We start from the raw sequence: 16,376 nt of genomic DNA on the forward strand, positions 1-16,376 counted from the left end.
ATGCCACTAGGTGGTCGTTTAGCCTATGCTAAAGTGAGACCCTTCCCCCAAAAAAAATGTAAACAAGATTATGTTCCTCATCTACTCTCATCTCACTCAGGTAAAGACCACGGTTCTTGCTGGGCGTGGTGGCGCACGCCTTTAATACCAGCACCACTCGGGAGGCAGAGGTAGGAGGGTTGCCGTGAGTTCGAGGCCACCCTGAGACTCCATAGTGAATTCCAGGTCAGCCTGAGCTAGAATGAGACCCTGCCTTGGACAAAAGAAAGAAAGAAAGGAAAGAAGGAAGGAAGGAAGGAAGGAAGGAAGGAAGGAAGGAAGGAAGGAAGGAAGGAAGGAAGGAAGGAAGGAAGGAAGGAAGGAAGGAGAAAGAAAGAGAAGGAAAGAGAGAAAGGAAGAAAGAAAAAGAAAGAAAGAAAAGAAAGAAAGGAGAACGACCACAGTTCTCACTGGGACTAGCGCGTCCTGCAGTGGCCTCTGCCCCTCCCCCTTGTCCATAGTACTCCAGCCCCGCGGGCCTTCATCTCCTAACGTGCCTGCAAGCCTGCTCAGGCCTTTGAGCTTGCTGCTCCTACTTCCTGTAGATAGAGTTCCTTTAGATACAATCCCCAGAACCTGGGGTCGGTGCAGCTGTGACCAAGTTAAAAATCTTGACATGAGGGGCTTGGAGAGATGGCTTAGTGGTTAAGGCACTTGCCTGCAAAGCCAAAGGACCCAGGTTCGATTCCCCAGGACCCACGTAAAGCCAGATGCACAAGGTGGTACATGCATCTGGAGTTTGTTTGCAACAGCTGGAGGTCCCTTTCTCAGTATCTCTCTCCCCATCTCTTAAATTAATAAATAATTAAAAAAAAATCTTGACATGAGATTATTCTGGAATATCCAGGTAGCCCAATGCATTCACAAGGATCCCTGTAAGAGAGGAGGGAGCTAGGGAAGTTAAAGTCAGAGAAGGGGGCTGGAGAGATGGCGTAGCGGTTAAGCTACGGACCCCGGTTCGAGGCTCAGTTCCCCAGGTCCCACGTTAGCCAGATGCACAAGGGGGCGCACGCGTCTGGAGTTCGTTTGCAGAGGCTGGAAACCCTGGCGCGCCCATTCTCTCTCTCTCCCTCTATCTGTCTTTCTCTCTGTCTGTCGCTCTCAAATAAATAAATAAATAATTTAAAAAAAAAAAGTCAGAGAAGGTGCAAAGCAAAAGCAGAAGTTGGAGTAATGTGACTTCCACGAGGCCAGAGGTGTGGCAGACCATACGGAAGAGGCCGTAAAAGGCGAGGGAGGGGATGTGAGTCACCCGCAGAGGAGGCGCTAGCCCTCCAGAATGGCCAGCTACATCTTCATTTTAGCCCATAGAGACGCGTTTAGGACCCCTAACCCCAAAGACTATGAAAACTGATGTGTATTGTTTGTGTCCCTTAGTTACGGAAGCAAAAGGAACAAATGTACCTCATGTCTCTTAGGCCTCTCAGGAAAGGCCTCTCTGGCCACTCAGGTTTTTGCTTTTGTCTTTTTGAGGTAGGGTCTCCCTCTAGCCCAGGAATTCACTATGTAGTCTCAGGGTGGCCTTGAACTCATGACGATCCTCCTACCACTGTCTCCCGAGGGCTGGGATTAAAGGCATGTGCTACCACGCCCGGCAGTAATTTAAAAATTTTTTTTGTTATTTATTTATTTGAGAGCAACAGACAGAGAGAGAAAGAGGCAGACAGAGAGAGAGAGAATGGGCTTCTAGCCACTGCAAACGAACTCCAGATGTGTGCACCCCTTGTGTATCTGGCTAACATGGATCCTGGGGAATTGAGCCTCGAACCAAGGTCCTTAGGCCTCACAGGCAAGCGCTTAACCGCTAAGCCATCTCTCCAGCCCATTTTTTTTTATTTTATTTTTATTTATTTATGAGAGAGAGAGAAAGAGGCGGATACAGGGAAAGAATGGGTGTGCCAGGTTCTCTAGCCACTACAAACAAACTCTAGACACCGGCACCACCATGCGCATCTAGTTTACCACATGTGGGTTCTTGGGAATCAAACCTGGGGCCTTAGGCTTTGCAGGCAAGAACCTTAACCACCAAGCCATTTCTCAAGCCCATGGTAAGTATTGGCAATGATAAGGACAATTCACTCAGGGACAGATTAGTCACAAAAATGGCCTGCCTCAGGCCAGCCACAATCTTGGCTACCATGGAAGCCGTACATGACCTCAGCCCCCAGAGTCCTTCATCAGACATGAAGGGGCTCTGAGACTCAGCACACACTTGCTCTTGTACTTATAGAGCTCTCTGTATTTCTGTTTTTCCCTTCCTTATTCATTCAACAGTCCACATCATGGAAACTGAAAGCAACAAGCAGCCAAGGGGAAAGGAACTACTTCTATATATTTGAGAGAGAGAGAGAGAGAAAGAGAGAGAGACAAGTACAGAGAATGGGTGTGTCAGGGCCTCTAACCACTGCAAAGAAACTCCAGAGGCATGTGCCACCTTGTGCATCTGGCTTTAGATGGGTGCTGGGGAATTGAACCTGGGTTCTTTGGCTGTACAGGCTAATTTAACTGCTAAGCCATCTCTCCAGCCCAGAACTACTTTTTAAAAAATTCTAAATCAGCCAGGCATGGTGATGCATGCCTTTAATCCCAGTATTCAGGAGACTTGAGGTAGGAGAATGGCTTTGAGTTTGGGGCCAGCCTGAAACTACATAGTGATTTTCCAGGTCATCTTGGATTAGAATGAGACCTTACCTTGGAAAAAAACAAAAAAACAAAAAAACAAAAAAAAACCTAAATCAGTGCATGAAAAGAGCTCACCATTAGTCATCAGGGAGATGCAAATTAAAACCATGCCATGCCACTGGGCACCATCCCAGGGGCTCCATCAAAAAGACTGAGCAAATTCTGGAAACTGTCAATTAAAAAAAAAAAAGACTGTACAATCTCCAGGAGTGGTGGCGCACGCCTTTAATCCCAGCACACAGGAGACAAAGGTAGGAGGATTGCCATGAGTTCAAGGCCACCCTGAGACTACATAGTGAACTCCAGGTAGCCTGGGCTAGAATGAAAACCCTACTGAGAGAGGGGTACAGTTAGGGTGACTGGACCCCTGAATGTAAAAAGGCAGGAAAGTCTGCACTTGCTAGAAACCAAAGATGATCTTCTTATTTCTTTTTTTTTTTAATTTTTTTTAAATTTATTTATTTGAGAGCGACAGACACAGAGAGAAAGACAGATAGGAGAGAGAGAGAATGGGTGCGCCAGGGCTTCCAGCCTCTGCAAACGAACTCCAGACGCGTGCGCCCCCTTGTGCATCTGGCTAACGTGGGACCTGGGGAACCGAGCCTCGAACCGGGGTCCTTAGGCTTCACAGGCAAGTGCTTAACCGCTAAGCCATCTCTCCAGCCCCTTCTTACTTCTTTTCTAGTTCCCTAGACCTGTTTTTTAACAAACAACCAGGACCCCTCCTGGGAGGGAGGTCTTTTATAGGATTTAAACATTGTGGTTGGTCAAGTTCATCCCTGGAACTTGGTGTCAGGACTAGCCTCTTCCTGAGACAGCCCCTATCCCAAACCAACCAGCTGTCCCTCTGGTTCACATGAGCAGGAAGACAGCCTACCACTATAAGGTTATAAATACCTTTGCAAGGGGGAGAACAGGCTCTCTGAGCACTTGGGGTCTTCCAGCTGTGGGTGAGATTTTTACCTCAGCTGGGTCTGGGTCCTGGCTCAAGCCCACCTAGGTTGAGCCCAGCTGGGAGGGGCCCACTAACCCTTACTCTCCACATAAGTTCTTTCTTTCTTTAAAAAAAAATTTTTTTTGTTCATTTTTCTTTTTATTTATTCATTTATTTGAGAGCAACAGACAGAGAGAGAAAGAGGCAGGTAGAGAGAGAGAGAGAATGGGCACGCCAGGGCTTCCAGCCACTGCAAACGAACTCCAGATGCGTGCGCCCCCTTGTGCATCTGGCTAACGTGGGTCCTGGGGAATTGAGCCTTGAACCAGGGTCCTTAGGCTTCACAGGCAAGCGCTTAACCGCTAAGCCATCTCTCCAGCCCTCTTTCTTTTTTTTTAATTTCATGTTTTGTTTTTGCTTTTATTTAGTTATTTGAGAGCGACAGACAGAGAGAGAGTCAGAGAGAGAATGGGCGCATCAGGGCCTCCAGCCACTGCAAATGAACTCCAGATGGATGTACCACCTTGTGCATCTGGCTTACATGGGTCCTGGGGAATACAGCCTGGAACCAGGGTCTTTAGGCTTCACAGGCAAGTGCTTAACTGTTAAGCCCTCTCTCTAGCCCTCCACATGAGTTCTTTATCCCCTGTAGCTCCCCACATGGCAGGAGCTCCTTGAACTTTCTTTTCTCTCTGTTCTTCCCACAGTTTTCCAGGCCCTCCACAGGGGAGCTCAGGCCATATGCGTGCTTTTCCTTGGTTCTGTACTTCCCTCAATAAACATAATAATTTAATAATTACCCTTCTCAGTCTCTTTTTTATTCAATTCTTTGGTTAAAATTAGAAATGAGGGGGCTGGAGAGATGGCTTAGCAGTTAAGCGCTTGCCTGTGAAGCCTAAGGACCCCGGTTCGAGGCTCGGTTCCCCAGGTCCCATGTTAGCCAGATGCACAAGGGGGCGCACAAGTCTGGAGTTCGTTTGCAGAGGCTGGAGGCCCTGGTGCCCCCATTCTCTCTGTCTCTCTATCTGCTCTCTCTCTGTGTCTGTCGCTTTCAAAAAAATAAATAAAAATAAACAAAAAATTAAAAAAAAATTAGAAACGAGGGCTGGAGGGATGTCTTAGCTTTTAAGGCGCTTGCCTGCAAAGTCAAAGGACTCAGGTTTAATTCCCCAGGACCCATGTAAGCCAGATGCACAAGGTAGCACATACATCGGGAGTTCATTTGCAGTGGCTAGAGCCCCCTGGCATGCCCTGTCTCTGATTCTGTCTCTCTCAGATAAATAAAATAAAGAAAAAAATAATTAGAAATGAACTAGGGTTTGGGGTTCAAGAATTTTCCTGGACCCTAACTCCGTTATACACTACCTCAAAAAACCAAAAAAAAAATTAATTTTTTTTAAAAGACTGAGCATGGCTGGGCGCGATGGCGCATGCCTTTAATCCCAGCACTCGGGAGGCAGAGGTAGGAGGATCGCCGTGAGTTCGAGGCCACCCAGAGAATACAGAGTGAATTCCAGGTCAGCCTGGGCTAGAGTGAGACCCTACCTCGAAAAACCAAAAAAAGAAACAAAAAAAAGGTTTCTGGTTAAGATGGCGATGTAGGGGCTGGAGAGATGGCTTAGCGGTTAAGCGCTTGCCTGTGAAGCCTAAGGACCCCAGTTCGAGGCTCGGTTCCCCAGGTCCCACGTTAGCCAGATGCACAAGGGGGTGCACGCATCTGGAGTTCGTTTGCAGAGGCTGGAAGCCCTCGCGCGCCCATTCTCTCTCTCTCCCTCTATCTGTCTTTCTCTCTGTGTCTGTCTCTCTCAAATAAATAAATAAATAAAATTAAAAAAAAAAAAAGATGGCGATGTAGGAACCATGCCAATGCAGCCTAGGGGAGAAAAAGAAAAAAAAAAAAAAGACTGAGCATGCACTATTGGAAAGTTGCTTAGAAGTTAAGGTGTTTGCCTATGAAGGACCCAGGTTTGATTCCCCAGGACCCACGTTAGCCAGATGCACAAGGAGGCACGTGTCTGGAGTTAGTTTGCAGTAGCTAGAGGCCCTGGTGCACCCATTCCCTGTCTGTCTGCCTCTCCCTGCTTGCAAATGCATAAATAAAAATATTAAAAAAAGAAAAGAGCTTGAGAGATGGCTTAGCGGTTAGGGCACTTGCCTACCTAGTCAAAGGACCCAGGTCCAGTTCCCCAGGACCCATGTAAGCCAGATGCACACGGTAGCACAGGCATCTGGAGTTCTGTTTGCAGTGGCTGGAGGCCCTGTGTCCGTTCTCTATCTGTCTCTCAATCTCTCTCTCTCTCAAGTAAATAAAAATTTTAAAAAACTTAAAAAAAATAAAGACTGAGCATACCCAATGCGAAGAGGCGATGGGCCTGGACTCCCCTGCCCGGCTATGTCAGACACTTCAGAAAACCGCTGGGGAGTGTCTCTAGCAAGTTTCACATGCCTTTCTGTCTTATGACTGAACAATTAGCTTCTAGGCATTACCCAAGAAAAGTAACAATATTTGTCCACAAGAGTCTTGTGCTAAAAATTTTAAATTATTTAATTTAAGTTATTTATTAGAGAGAGAGAGAGAGAGCAGGAGTGAATGGTTGTGCCAAGACCTCCAGGCACTGCAATGAACAAAGTCCAAATGCATGGGCCACCTTGTCCATCTGGCTTTATGTGGGTATTAGGAAATGAATCAGGGTCCTTAGGCTTTGCAGGCAAACGCCTTAACTGCTGAGTTGTCTCTCCAGCCTGTCTTGTGCTAAATTTTTAAAAAAATATTTTATTTACTTGAGAGAAAGTGATTAAGAGGCAGAGAAAGAATGGGTGTGCCAGGGCCTCCAGCCACTGCAAATGAACTCCGTATGCATGCACTATCTTGTGCATCTGGTTTATGTGGGTTCTGGGGAATCGAACCTGGGTCCTTAGGCTTCATAAGCAAGCACCTTAACCACTAAGCCATCTTTCCAACCTTGCTCTAGCCTTCTTGTGCTAAATTTTAACAGGAATGTTTCCGGCATCTTTATTCATAATAATCAAAAATGAGCAATAGGAGACTTATCAGTGAGAGATTGGATAAAATGTGCCTGGCATGGCAGTACACATTGTAATCCTAGCTCTCAAGGCTGAGGCAGAAGGATTGTAAAGTTGAGGCCAGTCTGCACTGCATAGTGAGAACTTGTCTCAAAAACAAATAAAACCAAAAACATAAGCAAAAGGAAAAGAGGCAGACAGAGAGAGAGAGAGAAAGAAAGAGAGAGAGAGAGAGAGGGAGAGAGAATGGACACGCCAGGGCCTCTACCACTGCAAATGAACTCCAGACGCATGCGCCACCTTGTACATCTGGCTTATGTGGGTCCTGGGGAATTGAACTGAGGTCCTTTGGCTTTGCAGGCAAATGCTTTAACCACTAAGCCATCTCTCTAGCCCTGTAATATATTTATTTTATTGTTTTTTTTTTCAAGGGCAAGGAGCTTTATTTGGGCTTAAGCTTGGTCTCTTGACTTCACCGACACAGTGGATCCGTACAAGAGCCCCGAGTAATGGGAGGGTAGGGTTTTTATAGGGATTTGAACATAGAAGAAAGGGATGGGTAGACGATTGGCTGATTTAAACAGTGTACTCTTTTGGTTGGCTTAGGATTTTGGCGGGCAAAGTTGGTGGGCTGGGGCTAGGGGAATTGAACTTATCCATGACTATAGGAATGTATGGCATAATCAGTTTCCAGTGTTAAACCCACCCTTACTGGAAAATAAAGACTTAGATCTTGTCGGGAAACAGAAACTTAGGCCTACTGAGGACTCTGAAGCCTGTCATGGCGTCCATCTGGTTCCTGAGTCCTTCATTCCCCCCTGTCTTCATACCACGAGGAGCCAGTCTTGGATCCCAATTGAATTAGTGACTGGAGTCGTGTAATATATTTAAATAAGAAAAATAACCCACCATAAAGATAAGACTTACTGATACAGTAGTCTAAAAAAAATCTGAAAAATATGGTGAATGCAGTCAGCCAAATATGCAAATACAATATATATTTTCTCTTCAAGATATGCTTAAGTAGCCGGGCGTGTTGGCGCACGCCTTTAATCCCAGCACTCGGGAGGCAGAGGTAGATAATCACTGTGAATTCTAGGTCACCCAGAGACTACATAGTGAATTCCAGGTCAGCCTGGGCCAGAGTGAGACCCTACCTCGAAAAACCAAAAACAAACAAACAAACAAACAAGATATGCATAAGTGTGGGCGTGGTGGCGCATGCCTTTAATCCCAACACAGAGGCAGAGGTAGGAGGATTGCTATGAGTTCAAGACCAGCTTGAGACTACATAGTGAATTCTAGGTCAGCCTGGGCTAGAGTGAGGCTCTACCAAAAAGTAAATAAATCAATCAAAATGCTAAAGTAGGGGGCACTTTGATTCCGCAGTGGCAGGCCTGGACTGTATCGATTTGTTAGCTGGTACCAGATGCTAAGTCCAAGGTCACCAGCCAGCCTGTAGATTTTCAATAGAAGTTGGGTATTACCATGAGCTCAGACAGTTGCAAATCATTTAAGTATCCTTATGTGGCAGTGATGATAAAAGTGGCAGACAAATCTGGTCAAATGAACAAATTCATTGAAATGACAATTCCACAGTTTCAAATTTTTTACAGACAGTTCAAGGAAATTGCCTCTGTAATGAAAGCTGTGATAACTGCCTCCTAAGTGCTGAGATCAAATGTGTGTGCCACCATGCCTGGCTTTGGTTGTTGTGGTTTATTTTAATTAATTAATTAATTGTATGGAGAGAGAGAGGGAGTGGGCACACCAGGGCCTCTAACCACTATAACCCAACTCCAGACAATTGTACCACCTTGTGCCTCTGGCTTTCTGTGGGTACTGCGGAACTGAACCTGGGTACTTTGGCTTTGCAGACAGGTGCCTTAATCACTGAGCCATCTCTCTAGCCATTTTGTTGGGGTTTTTTGTTTGTTTGTTTGTTTTTTGAGGTAGGATTTTACTCTAGTCTAGGCTGACCTGAAATTTACTATGTAGTCTCAGGGCGGCCTCAATCTCACAGTGATCCTCCTACCTCTGCCTCCCAAGTGCTGGGACTAAAGGCATGCGCCACTACACCCAGCTAAATTTAAAAATTTTAAATGCCAGGTATGGTGACATGCTTTTAATCCCAGCACTCGGGAGGCAGAGGTAGAAGGATCGCGTGAGTTCAAGGCCATCCTGAGACTATGTAGTGAAATCCAGGTCAGCCAGGGCTAGAGCATGACCCTACCTCAAAAAAAAAAAAAAAAAAAGTGCTGGGGACATGGCTTAGCAGTTAAGGGGTTTGCCTGTGAAGCCTAAGGACCCATGTTCTACTTTTCAGATCCCATGTAAGCCAGACACAAGATGATGCATGCACAAGACTGCACATGCTCACAAGGTGGAGTTGTTTGATTATAGTGCTGGCTAGAGGCCCTAGCGTACTAATTCTCTCTCTTGCTCTTATTCTGTCTCACAAAAATAAATAAACAAGAGCTGGGCGTGGTGATGCACGTCTTTAATACAGCACTTGGGAGGCAGAGGTAGGAGGATTGCTGTGAGTTCAAGGCCACCCTGAGACTACAGGGTGAATTCCAGGTCAGCCTGGGCTAGAGTGAGACCCTACCTCGAACCCCCCTCCCCCCCAAAAAATAAAATAAAATATTTTTTAAAAATGGCTGAAGAGATGGCTTGCTGGTTAAAGTACTTGCCTGTAAAGCCTAAGGACCCAGTTTCGGTTCCCCAGGACACACATAAACCCGAAGCACAAGGTGGCACATGTGTCAGGAGTTGGTTAGCAATGACGAGAAGCCCTGTCTGCCTCTTCCTATCTCTGTCTCTTTCTCTCTCAAATATATAACATATTAAAAGGAAACTCAAAGTCACCTTGGGGCAAAGATGCCCAACTTCATCACATAAACACACGAACAGGCTTCCCTGTGCTTCCCATGAGAACATGCACAAGTTTCTCATGCTGACTGACAGGTGGAGTTCTGAACATAAAGTAGCACCCAGAACCACTTAAAAGTCACTGTAGGGCTGCAGAGATGGCTCAGCGGCTAAGGCACTTGCCTGTGCATCCTAAGGACCCAGGTTTGATTCTCCAGCTCCCACATTAGCCAGATGCACAAGGTGGCGCATGCATCTGGAGTTCCTTTGCAATGACTAGAGGCCCTGGCGCACCCATTCTCTCTCTTTCTGTCCTTCCTCCCCCCAGTCTCAAATAAAAATAAATACATTAAAATATTTTTTAAAGTCTGTAATTTTGTTTTGTTATTTATTGAGACAGGGCCTTACTCTGTAGCCCAGGCTAGTCTGGAACTTTTGATCCTCCTGTCTCAGCCTCCCAAGTGCTAGGATTCCAGGTATGCACCCCATCATGGGGTGGGGTTTCTAAGACGGTTTGTAATCACGTGCAATCGGACAGCTGTCAGAGTGACTGTGGTCAGGCTCTCAGCCATCCTCTTGGTTAATGTCAGCTCTGGTGTTCTTTTTTTTTTTTTTTTTTTTGGTTTATTTTTTGAGGTAGGGTCTCACTGTAGCCCAGGCTGACCTGGAATTCACTATGTATTCTCAGGATGTCCTGGAACTCACAGCGATCCTCCTAACCTCTGCCTCTCAAGTGCTGGGATTAAAGGCGTGCACCACCACGCCCGTCTAATTAGTTTATTTTTGAGACAAAGTGTCACTAATGCTACTGCAGGCTGAGTGTGGCCCAGGCTAACCTTAAACATCAGTCTTCCTCCCTCATCCTCCCAAGTGCTAGGCTTACAGTTGTGTCCAGTGCCCACTGAGGCATAGGGGTCCATCTGTGACAAGGTCTTGCTATGACCCTCTGGCTGGCCAGGAACTATGAAGCCCAGGCTGACCCTGAGCATGTAGCGACCCTCCTGCTACAGTCCTGAGTGCTGGGATACCTCTTGAACTGTTCCATGGGCGGTGCTACGTATTCTTGCCTTTCCTTAGGTGAGGAATAAGAACGGGGGTCCATTCATCTACAACCCACCTCGCCTCTGATGTTCTTGACGACAGAGAGCTGAACCGAAGCCATGGTGCTAATCACGTGAGGAGGAAATGTGTACAGCCCAGCTTCCTCAGCCCCTGTCTACCAGGGGAAGCTTCTGGAAGCTTTCTGTCCTCCTTAAAAGTCTCAGCATGGAGCTGGGCGTGGTGGTCCACGCCTTCAATCCCAGCACTCTGGGGACAAAGATAGGCAGATCACTGTGAGTTTGAGGCCACTCTGAGACTCCATAGGGAATTCCGCGTCAGCCTGGCCTCGAGTGAGACCCTACCTCAAAGAAAACTAAAACAAAGCAAAACAAAATGAAACAAAAGTCTCAGAGTGGATTTCATGGTCTGCCCTTTCCAGCGAGCTGGCAAAGGGTGCTGGGAGTGAGTCACCCTGCTTCTTGGAGATGTTTTGCTTGAAGAGCTGGGGATGACCAACAGCTTGTCGAGGGCCTCCCCTCCCCCAGGGGCTGGAGCCTGTGAGTTCCTGGAAGTGGAAGATGGCTGAGGTTGTCAAGATCCTGGGGCCAGCCCAGCTCTGCACACGGACCCACAGTGTTCTGGGGAAGGGAGCGTGGGGCAGGACAAGGCCGTCTGATTGAGGACCCCTGGCTTGTAAACCCTGGCTCTGCTGCCTCCCCTGGAAAAGGAGACCGCACGAGTTCTCTTTTTGTTTTCCTATTTTTCAGGAGCCCTGAGATTTGACACCTCTTTGGTAGAGATGCCCACCCATCCTGCACTGTGGGCACTTTGCATTCCCTGTCACAGAAGAGTCAAGATCTGTGGACCTTAACAAGGGACCAAGCAATTGAGGTCACTCGGTTCTGTCCGACGGACTCTTGGGCAGCTCTTGCTCTGACCAGCTCCTGTTCTGGGCACTGGGGACACTGAGATGTAGTCCCTGTCTTCAGTCTGTAGGGCCGGGTGGTCACATGATCATGATTCCAATAGATGTTGGCAAACCTGGTGAGATTGTGACTGAGGGACTTTGGGAGGGCAGGAGAGAGCCCTGACCTAGCCTGGAGGAGAGCCGGGAGGCTTCAGGAGGTGACACTGGTAAAGGGTGACCAGCATGGCAGCAGGTGACAGGAGGTGATGGAATGAGAGCTTGGACAAACTCCTTCCCAATCTGGACCTTCCTCCCCAAAATGCAATTGGGAGACAGCGTGCCCAGCTGGCTGGTGGCTGTCCTCCCACCTCCGAGCTTCTGGGATGGGGAAGTCCTGGTGTGAGCTGTTGAGCTGCTCTGCCCTGACCAAGTCCCCCTCATGGCTAGAACACTCCCACCTGAGAATCACAATCCCTTCTCTTGCCCTGTCCTCCCTCGGCTGACTCTCTGTGCTCAAAGGACCTGGCTGCATAGCTTGGATGACAGCAGAAAGACAATTCTGCTCTGACCTGTCCATCTGTCTGTCTGGCAAATGGCAGACAGAAAGTGGAACAACCAGCAGTGTGAAGCCCGGTTGCCCCTTCCGCCTCCTCTCTGGCACCCCGAGGCCCAGCTGTGATTCGCTGGTGCTGCCAAGTGGCCCAATTTCCTGGACAGTCATCAGCCATTTCTTACTTCAACCTGGCCTTCCAGGAAACACGATTCCTCAGGCTGATTAGGCTAGAAGGTTCCATGAGAACTGCCTGGCTTTCTCATCCTATACACAGCACCCCACTTGGACCCTCAGAAACTGAAAGAGTTAATGCACATAAGACACCAGGCTGGATGTGGTGGCACATGCCTTTAATCCCACTACTCTGGAGGCAGAGGTAGGAGGATCACTGTGAGTTCGAGGCCACCTTGAGACTACATTGTGAATTCCAGGTAAGCATGGGCTATACTGAGACCCTACCTTGAAAAACAAAACAAAACAAAACAAACAAAAAACCCAGAAAGACACTTGGCACCTGGCATAGTGTGTTCAATATTATTTTTTCAGCATCTCCATGGATAGAAATCGATTTGACCTTTATTTATTTATTTTTTTATAAGAGGATTTTTTTTTGCTTATCTATTTGAGAGAGACAAACACAGAGAGAAAGGCAGAGAGAGAGAGAGAATGGGCGCGCTGGGGCCTCCAGCCACCGAGTACGAACTCCAGACGTGTGCGCCCCCTTGTGCATCTGGCTAACGTGGGTCCTGGGAAACCGAGCCTCGAACCAGGGTCCTTAGGCTTCACAGGCAAGCGCTTAACCGCTAAGCCATCTCTCCAGCCCTTGACCTTTATTTTATTTTGGTTTTTTGAGGTAGGATCTCATTCTTGCTCAGGCTGACCTGGAATTCACTATGCAGTCTCAGGCTGGCCTCAAACTCACAGTGAATCTCTTACCTCTGCCTCCCAAGTGCTGGGATTAAAGGCATGCACCACCATGCCCGGTGATTTGACCTTTATAATTCAGCCTAAACTGAATTCTGACTGACCATTCTCTTCAGAAAAGGGGGCTCCTACCAGATACCCCACCTCAGTAACCAAAGCTCTTTCCATTCACCCAGAAACTGTCCTCTAGGAACGTCCATGCTCCCAATTTGCCAGCAGGAACTGGGGGTGCTTTCTCTGAATGTCCTGGGATCATCTACACTTGCCAACTCCCCGTCACCACTGAGCCACTTTCCTCCTTCCTGGAAGACTTCCCAGTCCCCTTGGTGGCCTCCCTGGCCCCACCATCTATTGCCCTTGACAACTCCAATAAGCTGCCATGGGCATCTTTCAGGACCAGGCCTTGGATCATTCCACGCCACCTTCCTCCTCATTCACAGTCCCCAGTGACTCCCCATGCAGGCTCCGCCCCAGAACCCTGGCACTCCAGCCCCTACTGAGGGCCCCAGCTTTTCCCTCCAACACCACCCTCGAGATCCATTCAAGGCTCTGCCCTCTGTGGGGCTGAGCCCGAAGCCCTCTCGCCCAGATCTTCATATGATCTTCTCATCCTTCAAGCTCTCGCCAAAATTCCTCTTTCCTGAGAAGGACCTCATGGCCTCCTGTCTTCAGAGCTCTCTGCCTCCTCCCCATCCTGCCCCCCCCCCCCATTTATTTTATGCTGGTAGACAGCCAAGGCTGACTTCCTCCATCAGTGGGTTAGCTTTCTGCTATATGCCACACCTCCCATGCCAACCTGTGGCTTCCACCAAGGCAGGAGCAAGCTGGGTTGCACTAACCATTGTACCCCATCGAGTACTCACTAGTCACTCCATCCCAGGGCCTTGGTCAGATTGCCAGACCTGTGCTCCGTGATCTAGCAGACTTCCTCATCCTCTCTGGCATGGAGTTTCTGGTGCCCGGCAGCAGAGGGCTCCAGCTGGTACAGGACTCCTCCTCCTCGCCTTGGCCCTGGGTGGGAGCTGTTCAGACTGGCCCTTGTCTGCTCTGTGTTCCGGGGGCAAGATTCCTCCACACGTGTTTGCTGCATTAGACAAGTCAGACAGCCCTGCCCCAAGGCTCTGCAAACATGCATGCCAACAGCTCCAGGAATGGGAATGAGCCAGCTCAAGGCCCAGAGAGCTAAATTTTTTGATTTTCATCTTTTTTTTAAATTTTTATTAGCATTTTCCATGATTATAAAAAATATCCCATGGTAATTCCCCTTTGAAATTCCATTTTCCATCATATTACCTCCCCATGATTTTCATCTTTTTTTAAATTGTTAATTATTTATTTATTTGAGAGAGAGAGGGAGAGAGAGAGAATGGGCGTGCCAGGACCTCCAGCCACTGCAAACTAACTCCAGACGCATGCACCCCCTGTGCATCTGGCTTATGTGGGTCCTGGTGAATCGAACTGGGGTCCTTTGGCTTTGCAGGCAAATACCTTAACAGGTAAACCATCGCTCCAGCCCTAATTTAACTATCGAGTGATTTAATATGCTTAATTATCAGGAGGGAGCTGTGGTGGAAAGTTGACCACAGACCAAAGGTTTCAGGAGACCCTGCCCAAATTCAGGGTGTGAGGATGAGTCCTCTCTGCCAGCCTAGGGCCTCCCTGATGTTATCTGGATGGAAAGTTCATAGCTAGGCCTATGGCCCCAGGGCACTCAGGCCCAGGGCCAGCTCAAGGGCTGGGATCCTCCCTGGTTTCTCGGGGATTCCCACCTTGTAGCCACTCCCTGAGCTGGCAGGGGCCTGGTGGCTGGCTGGCTTCCCATTTTTTGGGAGCCAGAGCTAATGCATAGCCTTAGGCCAGGGCTCAGTGAGCTTGGTTGGCACATCTACCCACTCCCCCACCCCTTCCTGCAACCTGGGGAATCCTGGGCCAGATTCTTGTCCCAACAAGCCTGGCCTAAGCATTGCTGGGTCGCAAACTGACCCATGCTCACCGCCCCCACCCCACCCCACCCCCGGCAATGCTCCTGGCTTGGTGTGAAGACACACTGCCCAAAATGAAGTCCTTGCCCCGGGCGTGGTTCATCCCAGCACTCAGGAGGCACAGGTAGGAAGATCACTGTAAGTTCAAGGCCAGCCTGAGACTACAGAGTGAATTCCAGGTCAACCTGGGCTACAGCCAGACCCTACCTTGAAAAAGAAAAGAAAAAAAATCCTTGTGAGGCTGCACATGTGTGTGGTGCTGGGACTTGGCCTAGGAGCCCTTGGCAGTAGACGCAAAGATGGAAATGCACAGAGGGTGCATGAGCAAAGGCCAGAGGTGAGAGAGCAGGTGGAAGAGGCCCTGAGAGGAATCTTAGCATGGACTTGGGCATGAGACACAGAGACAGAGGCAGTCCAGGGTATGCCAGGCAGAAGGCGGTAGGGACCCAGTTTCTGACTTGCTTTTTTTTTGAGCTAAGGTCTCACTCTGGCTCAGGCTGACCTGGAATTCACTATGGAGTCTCAGGGTGGCCTCTAACTCACGGCGATCCTCCTACCTCTGCCTCCCAAGTGCTGGGATTAAAGGCGTGTGCCACCACGCCTGGCCTGACTTGCGTTCTTTTTTTTTTTTTTAATTTTTTTTTATTTATTTATTTGAGAGAGACAGACACAGAGAGAAAGACAGATAGAGGGAGAGAGAGAATGGGCGCGCCAGGGCTTCCAGCCTCTGCAAACGAACTCCAGACGCGTGCGCCCCCTTGTGCATCTGGCTAACGTGGGACCTGGAGAACCGAGCCTGAAACTGGGGTCCTTAGGCTTCACAGCCATCTTTCCAGCCCGTGACTTGCGTTCTTGAAAGGTTGGAGTAGCCATCCCTGTACCAGGGCCAGTGTGAAGGCAAGAGACTGCAGGCTGACAGAACAGATGCCTCTCCCAATCAGCACTGGAGAGACAAGGCAATGATGGTGGGTGGGCCCTCCTCAGATCCTCTCCCTCCCTCATACTCCTTCTCCCCTGTCTCTCTTCCTGCTTGCTCATACCGTCTTCCTGGGAGGGATCACCTTTCCCAAAATCACTGGTCTCCAGTGTACCTCAAGAGAAGCCCAGCTAAGATCCAGTGGGTTCCTGGGGCTAATGCTGGCTCATTCTTGGCCCCATGCTGGCTATATCATCACCCCAAACTCAGGCCCAGGGCCAAAGAGCTCTCTCCTCATGACCCCAGAAAGTTAAAAGACGCAGACAGGGTGGGCCAGGGCAGAGCCAGGTCCCAGAACAGCATAGAAGAGAACTGAGCTGTTCTTCCTCAGCAGGCGGGGCCCGGACAAAAGCAGAGAGCCCCCTCCTAGGTGCACCTAGAGAGTGGAGGTGAAGGCCAAGGCGTTAGGGCGGCTGCTCTGGAGGCCTTTCACTTTTGGAAAC

The 16,376-nt window shown here is 48.7% G+C and overlaps 1 protein-coding gene across 1 annotated transcript; it reads left to right on the forward strand.

The window, feature by feature from the left end:
- Positions 1-2,177: 2,177 nt before the first annotated feature.
- On the forward strand, positions 2,178-8,347 carry LOC123462899 (COMM domain-containing protein 6-like). Its single transcript, XM_045157066.1, has 2 exons — positions 2,178-2,186; positions 8,153-8,347. The coding sequence occupies exons 1-2, from the start codon at positions 2,178-2,180 to the stop codon at positions 8,345-8,347; spliced, it is 204 nt and encodes a 67-aa protein (XP_045013001.1).
- The last annotated feature ends 8,029 nt before the right edge of the window (positions 8,348-16,376 follow it).

This window comes from Jaculus jaculus, chromosome 8 (genome assembly GCF_020740685.1).
Source record: "Jaculus jaculus isolate mJacJac1 chromosome 8, mJacJac1.mat.Y.cur, whole genome shotgun sequence".
Taxonomy (NCBI): domain Eukaryota; kingdom Metazoa; phylum Chordata; class Mammalia; order Rodentia; family Dipodidae; genus Jaculus; species Jaculus jaculus.